This window comes from Rhinopithecus roxellana, chromosome 7 (genome assembly GCF_007565055.1).
Source record: "Rhinopithecus roxellana isolate Shanxi Qingling chromosome 7, ASM756505v1, whole genome shotgun sequence".
In the NCBI taxonomy this organism is placed as follows: Eukaryota; Metazoa; Chordata; class Mammalia; order Primates; family Cercopithecidae; genus Rhinopithecus; species Rhinopithecus roxellana.
In genome coordinates, this window is record NC_044555.1 from 60590138 (window position 1) to 60598699 (window position 8562).

At 49.6% G+C, this 8562-nt stretch overlaps 1 protein-coding gene across 3 annotated transcripts; it reads left to right on the forward strand.

Moving 5' to 3' along the window:
• Window positions 1-702: 702 nt before the first annotated feature.
• APEX2 (apurinic/apyrimidinic endodeoxyribonuclease 2) lies at window positions 703-8262 on the forward strand. Of its 3 annotated transcripts, none has more exons than XM_010356918.2 (6): window positions 703-1236; window positions 2204-2287; window positions 2907-3087; window positions 3616-3762; window positions 4311-4380; window positions 7003-8262. In XM_010356918.2, the coding sequence occupies exons 1-6, from the start codon at window positions 1080-1082 to the stop codon at window positions 7918-7920; spliced, it is 1557 nt and encodes a 518-aa protein (XP_010355220.1). In that variant the 5' UTR covers window positions 703-1079; the 3' UTR covers window positions 7921-8262. The 3 variants fall into 3 exon arrangements, with proteins under 3 accessions (XP_010355220.1, XP_030789771.1, XP_030789770.1); XM_030933910.1 differs by having other exon boundaries at window positions 1188-1305; window positions 7003-8261; XM_030933911.1 differs by lacking the exon at window positions 2907-3087 and having other exon boundaries at window positions 1032-1236; window positions 7003-8261.
• The last annotated feature ends 300 nt before the right edge of the window (window positions 8263-8562 follow it).

An 8562-nucleotide genomic window follows, 5' to 3' on the forward strand; every position in this document is an offset into this window, starting at 1 on the left:
TGACAGTCTAGTGGCAGCAGAAATAGAAGTCAATGATAGCTGTGTATTATAAGTACTGTGACAGAATGGACCATAGGGTGCCGTGGGGCCCCAGAGGAAAAGACTTAACTGGGGTGGTGTGTGGTTAGTAAAAACACTCAGAAAAGTAATCCTTGAGCTAATTAAGATAGGGTTTGAATCCTGGCTCTACTACTTCAGTGTAAGAGAGACTGAACTGTGAGAATGAAGTGAATTCACTCGACATCTCTAACTTAGCCTCAATGCCCCAAACAGGGCTGTCCTGAGAATTAAATGCGATAACATATACAGAAGAGCCATGGATGCATCCGGAGACAGTGCTGCTCACGAGCTTACATTTCCTGGGCCTCGATTTCACTTATCTGAGAAACAGAACCAAGAGTAAGGATGTGTCCGGCTACATCCTTCGGAATGTTAAGAGCCAAGACAAATAAAAGCTACAGGGCAGGCTTGAGACAGCCTCCTCCTCCTCCCCTCTGCCCCAATAAAGCCAAAGGCCCTCCTCCTAAGTCTTATCTCAGTGGAGCGACTCTTACTGCTCCCTCCCCCAACCACCTTTGCCCCATTCAACGCGAGCACTTAGCACCAGCTACTCCTGGGGCGCAAGCGCTGCAGCCATCTGTGCACTTAGGTAGGCGGTCCGTCGCATTGAGGGCGGGGCTTTGGCTGCTGAGCAGTTCCGCTCAGGGTCGCCTAAAAAGTGGCAAAATCCCGTTTGTAAGTAACTGGACGCACCACGTGGACTTCTGAGTAGAGGAAAAACGCACTGAGACTCAGGTGTCCGAACGGAACGCGCGGGAGCCCAACTGGAAACTCCTTTCGCCATTCATTGCCCCTAGGCTTCCGCTCTGCTTCTTTCAGCGTCCACCCAGTTCTTCCTCCCGCCAATGAGAACTGAGGAAGTTGAAGCCCCCGCCCGACGTGCGTCAGACGCTTTTGTGGTACGCACGAGAACGCCTGCGCAAACGCGCGCGGAAGGCGGGCGTGGCCAACTTCTGAACAGCGAGCTACTCGCTCGCGCCTAGTTTGGCGCGGGCTGGGAGGTGTGCCAGCCTGTTAAGATGTTGCGCGTGGTGAGCTGGAACATCAATGGGATTCGGAGACCCGTGCAAGGGGTGGCAAATCAGGAACCCAGCAACTGTGCCGCCGTGGCCGTGGGGCGCATTTTGGACGAGCTGGATGCCGATATCGTCTGTCTCCAGGAAACCAAAGTGACCAGTGAGCGCTCTGGATTCCAGGATCCCTGCATACTTTTTCTTTCCCGCTAACTTTTGCCCCCTGTCCCATGTAATTTTACTTTCCCAGTTTCCTATTCTTAGAGTCCTGCCCTTAGACCCAGGTCTCTTCCCTCTTAAACTCCCATTTCCCACCCTAGCTAGATCCCCGGTTGCACTCCATTTCCTGTCTTCAGCAAACTAGCTCCTTCTCGAAACCCCATATCTAGTCAGATTCCCACTCATTCTCTGGCCGCAAACTCAGTCCCTTGAATTTCCTCCTTCCATACGCTGTCCATCTCCCCGCCACCAAGTCAAACCCCCGAATTCTTCATCCTTGCCCCAAGCTCAGATCCTCTAATTCCCACCCCACCTTTGACCCCAGCTCAGTCTTTCTAATTGCCTCCTTTTCACACCTCCAGCTCAGAACCCCGTACCCCTTATCTATCCCCATCTCTCCTCCCAGCTGAAAGTCCCTAATTCCCACCTCATTTCCCACCCCAAGCTTCGATGTCCTCTTATTTCTTCACCCTCCTGTCTCCCCTCAGAATCCCCTAATTCCTTTCCCCTCCATCCCCAGTTCAGATCCCCTAATTCCCTCTCTCTTACTTCTCACCCTTAGCTCAGATTCCCACTGTCCTCTCATATGTCCATCCCCACCCCCAGCTCCCTCCCATCGTCCAGACCCCCAGGCTTAGCTCCGATTCTTTCCATCTCCCATCTAATTCTCCACCTCCACTTCATAGTTTCTAACCACCCCCGCCAGCCTTCTAATTCTGATATCAATTTCCTCTCTGACATTTCCCATCTTTCTAGGTGGTCCTCTACTCATAGATACTTCATTCCTGTCACCCCCCAACTCCGGCTCTGATGTGTGCAAGGAATTAGCCTACAACTGTAATTCCAGGCCTTTGTGTTTCTCGGATGCTAGTTTTACCTCTGACTTAATCTTACATTTTTTTTCCCCCTAGGGGATGCACTGACAGAGCCCCTGGCTATCGTTGAGGGTTATAACTCCTATTTCAGCTTCAGCCGCAACCGTAGCGGCTATTCTGGTAAATGGGGCTTTCTGTGGACTTTAAATTAGTGATGGAGGCAGATGGGGAAAAGGGTTTCCAATATTTGATGAGAGGGTAATAAGAAATTTAGACATTTAGTTTACAGAGCTAAAGCTGCATAATAGTAAATTATGTGAAATATAATTTTTATGGATAGAATTATCCTGCTGGACCTCAGAAGTACAGTAGTAGTGTGGTGCTTAATTGTGTGAACTGTGGAGCCAGAAGCCCAGGGTTTGAATCGTGTCTCATTTCCTAGCTGTGCACCCTCTGGCAAGTTACATTACCTCTTAGTGCCTCAGGTTCCTCAGCTAGAAAATGAGGATAATGTTTACCTTCTAGGGCTGTTACGAGGATTAAATGAATTAATTCATGTGATAATAATAATTGCTAATACTTCTCAAGCACTCACCATGTATCAATATAAAACACTTAGAACATTCTGTGGCTTTTTTAGATGCAGGAACTGAGACTCCAGGGTTTGAATAAGGTTCCCCAAGAACCACACTTTATGAAGATGACTTAGGTGACCTGTGTGGGGGCAATTGGAGTGGGACTGGCTGTGCAACGGGCTATTGACTGCCAGGTCTGCTCAGAGTACCCTGTCTGTTCCCAGGTGTAGCCACCTTCTGTAAGGACAACGCTACCCCAGTGGCTGCTGAAGAAGGCCTGAGTGGCCTGTTTGCCACCCAGAATGGGAGTGTTGGTTGCTATGGAAACATGGATGAGTTTACCCAAGAGGAACTGCGGGCTCTGGATAGTGAGGGCCGGGCCCTCCTCACACAGCATAAGATCCGGTAATAGCTCATATCTCCCTGCTACTGAGCACTGCTGGTGCTACTCTTTGAGTGTGAAGATTCTAAGGCTTGCCCTATAAACATACATGCACCGTGGTGAAGTTTCCAAATTTGCCTTTCCTGATTAGTCCTGGCTGGGCTGCTCAGTGTGTGACCCTGGCAAATTTTTCCACCTCTGAGGCTTGAGTTTCCATCTCTACAGTGTGGGGCTGGCCTGGTGATCCAGCCCTTATTACCATAGACATCTCAAAAGCAACTTAGTGCTGAACTCACTGCCCCAGGTTTCTCTCTTTCTGGGTGTTCTCTTTGTGAATAGCAGCGCCATTACCTGGTGGTTATCCTTAGATGTCCCTCTCCCTGCCTTACCAGTAGTCAGTCCCCAGGTCCTTCATGTCAGCTCATTTGTGTCTCTTTAACCCCTTTCTTTTCCATCCCAGGCAGTCACCAAATGGAAGCCATATGGTATGGGGAAGGGACAGAAGGGGAGGTTTGAAACTGACCCCTTTTGAAGGTTTCTCTTTTCTCCAGCACATGGGAAGGGAAGGAGAGGATCTTGACCCTAATCAACGTGTACTGCCCCCATGCGGACCCTGGGAGGCCTGAGCGGCTAGTCTTTAAGATGCGCTTCTATCGTTTGCTGCAAATCCGAGCAGAAGCCCTCCTGGCGGCAGGCAGGTACTGCAAGCCTAGGCAGCAAGGCTTCCTTGAGTCGGTCCTGGGTGCCCAGCCCTGTGTTAAGCTCCATTGAAAGGAATATCGACCCTTTCCAAAGAACTCAGAGACAAAGGGATATTGTTTCTACCCCACAGAATAGTTTTAAGGGTGAAATGAGATGAGAATGGTAAACTTCCTGGAAGCAAAGGAAAGTCTTGTTCCAGGGAAGGACAGGAAAGTGAGGGTGGGTTAGAGCAATCAAGGGGAGGTGGTATTTGAGCTCACCTCCCCTTGATTGAAGGATAAGAAAAATGCCCATTAGGTACTGATCAGTGAGGCAGTCATGTCAAACATGGAACACTGTCACCTTTGGAGATCAGAATTGGGTTGGTCAGATATGAAAGGCAGCAAGGTTGTGGTAAGATTGGAGACGTAGGCTGCTATGAGTTGCTGTTGGCTAGGAAGCCTCAATATGGGGGGTGGCCTGTCTGAGCTCATGGGCCCAGGAAAAAGTATACGGGCCAGGACTGCTGTACCCCTTTCTAACAATCCCATATTGTGTTTTTCAGCCATGTGATCATTCTGGGTGACCTGAATACAGCCCACCGCCCCATTGACCACTGGGACGCAGTCAACCTGGTAAGGCTACCTCTAGGTGCCTGGCCCCACTTGACTGATTCTGTTTGTACAGCCAACCAATGCTGAGTTTTTGGCCCAGGGACAGCTTCCTTTATGGGAAAGTGGAGCTTGGTTTGCAATACTATTCTTATAGTACTGAGGATTGGTCGTTCATTCAATAGACAATACTGACTCTGCCACATACTGAGGACTCAGGAGTCAGACCCAACTCTTGGCTCCTAGGAGCTGTCCAGCATGGTGGTGGGCTACAGACACATGGCTGGCCAATTATAGGATGGTATTCTCAGAGCAGAGACACAGATGGCATCCCAGAAAGCTACGGGAGCTCAGAGATGGGAGTCCTAGGTGAGCTCAGACATCAGGACAGGCAGCTAAAAATGGCTGAATCTTAACAGACGAGTAGAACAGCTTTGAAGTAGCGAAGCATTTTAGCATGGACAAAGGTTTCAAGGTGAGAATTTGCATTGTGTGCTTGGGGAACCACAAGTCCCTTTCTTCTCAGTGACACGGGAAGGGAGGTGAGTGGCAGAAGGTGGGGCTGGAGAGTTGTTGTGGGTCAGATGTTTTCAAGGACTGTGAATTCCACATTGCCTTGGTCATTTCCTTAATACACTGTGTTTCTTGTTTATGAACTTTCAGTACCTCCTGGTTACCTCTGTGATACAGAGAAAACATGGAGACCTAGCATTCAGGGCTCTCCATGGACTGTGACCTGTCTCTATTTCCACCTTCAGTGTCCCTACACATTTTGTCCTCTCTAGACAGGTTGTCTCCTGTCGGCCTGTTGTAAAAGTTATTCTCATTCTGGCTTTTCTCACTGTGCCCTGAATTGGTGGACATGACCCCGTCTCTGTCTTTTTGTTATATGAGCCTCTTATCTCTAAGTCCCCCTAGGCCCATGGTTTTCAGCCCCTAACTGCATATTAGAACAAAAATATCAATATCTTAGCACTTCTGCAGACTAATGAACTCAGAACTCTCGGGTGTGGGGCCAGGGTAGTGGCACGTTCTAAAAGCCCCCAGTGTGACTTTATCGTGCAGCCAGGCTTGAGAACCACTGCCCTAGAATCTACAAGCCAGCTTTCATCTTGGCTTGCCTTATGTCTCATGATGGGGGATCAGTGATTTATGTTGGCACAGTCCCACTCAGCACTGGGCTTGGCTTAGAGAAGGACCATGGGAATATTCCTTGATTAATTTGCAGAAGAGCTACATAAATGTAGATATGGCTTCCAGCTGGGAAATGAGCAGAAGTGAGAGAATGGTGGTGGTGTTGTGGTGGGGAGCGGAGAGAATGCTACAAAGTGCTAGCCTTCAGTCCCTCCCTGCCTCATTCCTCTTATGCATTCATTCAGTGTGTTGTTTCAGATTCCTGTGATAGCATCATACACCTTTATGCCTTCTCTACTTAGTTCAGAGGTAGCCTAGATCTCTGATGTATACCTCCTTCATTTTCTCCTCCAGGGAAAGAGAACTAATAGTGCCAGCTAAGATGACTTACGGTCTTTCCAAAATAGCAGAACATTTCCACTTTCCACCAGGCTTGCTCTTTTAGTCTTGTCGTTTCTCTAAATGGCACTGTCATCCCCTTGGTTGCTTCAACTTAAAGCCTGGGAATTGTGCTAGTATTGTCTTTCTTTCTTACTCCACTTCCCACATTCAGTTAGTCTGCAAGTACTGTTGATTCTAGCTACAAATCATCTCATAATTTCATGTTTCTGTCTCCTCTGGCACCCACCCTAGCCCAAGTGACCATCATCTTGCTTGCACTGTGACTATGGCAGCCATTTCCTGCTGGTATTCTGGTCTCAAGTCTGGTCTTTCCTCAAGTCTTTTGGGTACACAGCACACTCCCTCCACAGGCCCAGCACAGAGACTATTCTTAAAGTTGGGAGCACCCTCCACCTAGGTTACTCTTGCTCAGCCCGCACACCTCCCTTCCAGATCACTTCTCGAAAGGAAGTCTCCTTGGTCCCCAGGAGTAGATCAGGTTCCTACTTTGTCCCTGGCATCATGCTTGGCACATAATAGGTATTCCATGAACATTCCTTGCATTGAATGAGTGGGTGGGTAGGTGGAGTGAATGGATGGACTGATGGATGATGGATTGGGGATCAGAGCCTAAGGAAGTATTCAGACCTGGATCCTTGCAGGTCCTCAGCTCAGAAGGTAGGAATGGTCATTGAGGGCTTTGACACACTAGATGAACCAAATAGTGCCAGAGGGTTTAAAGGAAGAAGCTGACAGTCTTCCTAACTCTTAACCCCAGCCCTACTTCCTAGAGGCAAACACTTTTTTAACTTCCTGTTTTCCGTCATTTTAAAAAGCAGTTCTGGGAATTGCTCTGATTAAACAAACTTTCAGATTTGCCATTGATGGACCAATGCAAGATAAATGCAAGCTCGTGCAGAGGGAAAAAGAAGCATGGTCTTTTAAATAAGTAAGGATGAAAATCAGAATCCCAGCTCTGCCAATTCTGGACTGTGTGACCTTCAGCAGTAGTCCTCTTGGGACAACCAAATTTTCTTATTTGCAAAATGCAGCAGTTAGTCTAAGTCCCTTCCAGTTCTAGGTATCTAGTTCTGTCTCTCTCTCTTCCAACCCCCTTTCCTCCTCACCTAGGAATGCTTTGAAGAGGATCCAGGGCGCAAGTGGATGGACAGCTTGCTCAGTAACTTGGGGTGCCAGTCTGCCTCTCATGTAGGGCCCTTCATTGATAGCTACCGCTGCTTCCAACCAAAGCAGGAGGGGGCCTTCACCTGCTGGTCAGCAGTGACCGGCGCCCGCCATCTCAACTATGGCTCCCGACTTGACTATGTGCTAGGGGACAGGACCCTGGTCATAGACACCTTTCAGGCCTCTTTTCTGCTTCCTGAGGTGATGGGCTCTGACCACTGCCCTGTGGGTGCAGTCTTGAGTGTGTCCTCTGTACCCGCAAAACAGTGCCCACCTCTGTGCACCCGCTTTCTCCCTGAGTTTGCAGGCACCCAGCTCAAGATCCTTCGCTTCCTAGTTCCTCTCGAACAAAGTCCTGTGTTGGAGCAGTCGGTGCTGCAGCACAACAATCAAACCCGGGTACAGACGTGCCAAAACAAAGCCCAAGTGCACTCAACCAGGCCTCGGCCTAGTCAGGCTGGCTCTGGCAGAGGCCAGAAAAACCTGAAGAGCTACTTTCAGCCCTCCCCTAACTGTCCCCAAGCCTCTCCTGACATAGAACTGCCTAGCCCACCACTGATGAGCACCCTCATGACCCCGAAGACTTCAGAAGAGGAAGCAGTGGTCAAAGTGGTGAAGGGGCGGGCCAAGGCTTCAGAAGCCAAAGATGAGAAGGAGGTACGGACCTCATTCTGGAAGTCTGTGCTGGCGGGGCCCTTGCGCACACCCCTCTGTGGGGGCCACAGGGAGCCATGTGTGATGCGTACTGTGAAGAAGCCAGGACCCAACCTGGGCCGCCGCTTCTACATGTGTGCCAGGCCCCGGGGTCCTCCCACTGATCCCTCCTCCCGGTGCAACTTCTTCCTCTGGAGCAGGCCCAGCTGAACCAATGGAGGCCTGGAGACGTCTGGCATAGTCACCCCTGCATGTGATCTGAGGCCAGCTCCCCTTCCCTGAGCTGCCTCCTGCTTCTCCCCGAAAGTCTCCTACCCTTCTCTTCCTCTTCTAAGCCCTGTCTTCCTCACTGACCTTCCTACCTAGCTCCTTGTTGGTGAGCTTTTTGCGCCTTAATCCTGTGACCCAGCCCGCTACACCACTTTCCAGCTTCCTGTCTGAAGTACACAGACACTGGCTGCCCCGGGAAGTTGTGTGATTTTAAATCACTTCTGTCTTTGCTGGAAAATGTATTTGTGCATCAATAAAGTCTGTGTATTTGTTTCAGGGTTGCACTTTGAGTGGACATTGTGGATGTACTCCATAAAGTTGAGTCAAAGAAGCTATCTCAATACTGGGTTTGCCAGCTGGCTGTAGCCCAATAATATAATTCCCAGGGAAAGGGGAGGAGGGAGGAGGGAATAGTGAGGAGTGAGGAGCAGTGCTCACCATAAAGGGTTCTCTGCTTAGTTGTAGGAGTTTACTGTACTGCTGCGGTTAAATCAGCAAGGGAGGTGGGCTATGTAGCCTTAAACCAGAGCTTTCCAACTAGTGTGCTGCACAGCTGCACCAGTGGGTTACAGAGTTGAAAGA

Coding starts and splice junctions, on each gene's coding strand:
- APEX2 (XM_010356918.2), top strand. CDS start 1,080: ATGTTGCGCGTGGTGAGCTGGAACATCAATGGGATTCGGAGACCCGTG. Junction 1,237..2,203: donor CCAGGAAACCAAAGTGACCA/GTGAGCGCTCTG, acceptor TTTTCCCCCTAG/GGGATGCACTGACAGAGCCC. Junction 4,381..7,002: donor ACTGGGACGCAGTCAACCTG/GTAAGGCTACCT, acceptor CTCCTCACCTAG/GAATGCTTTGAAGAGGATCC.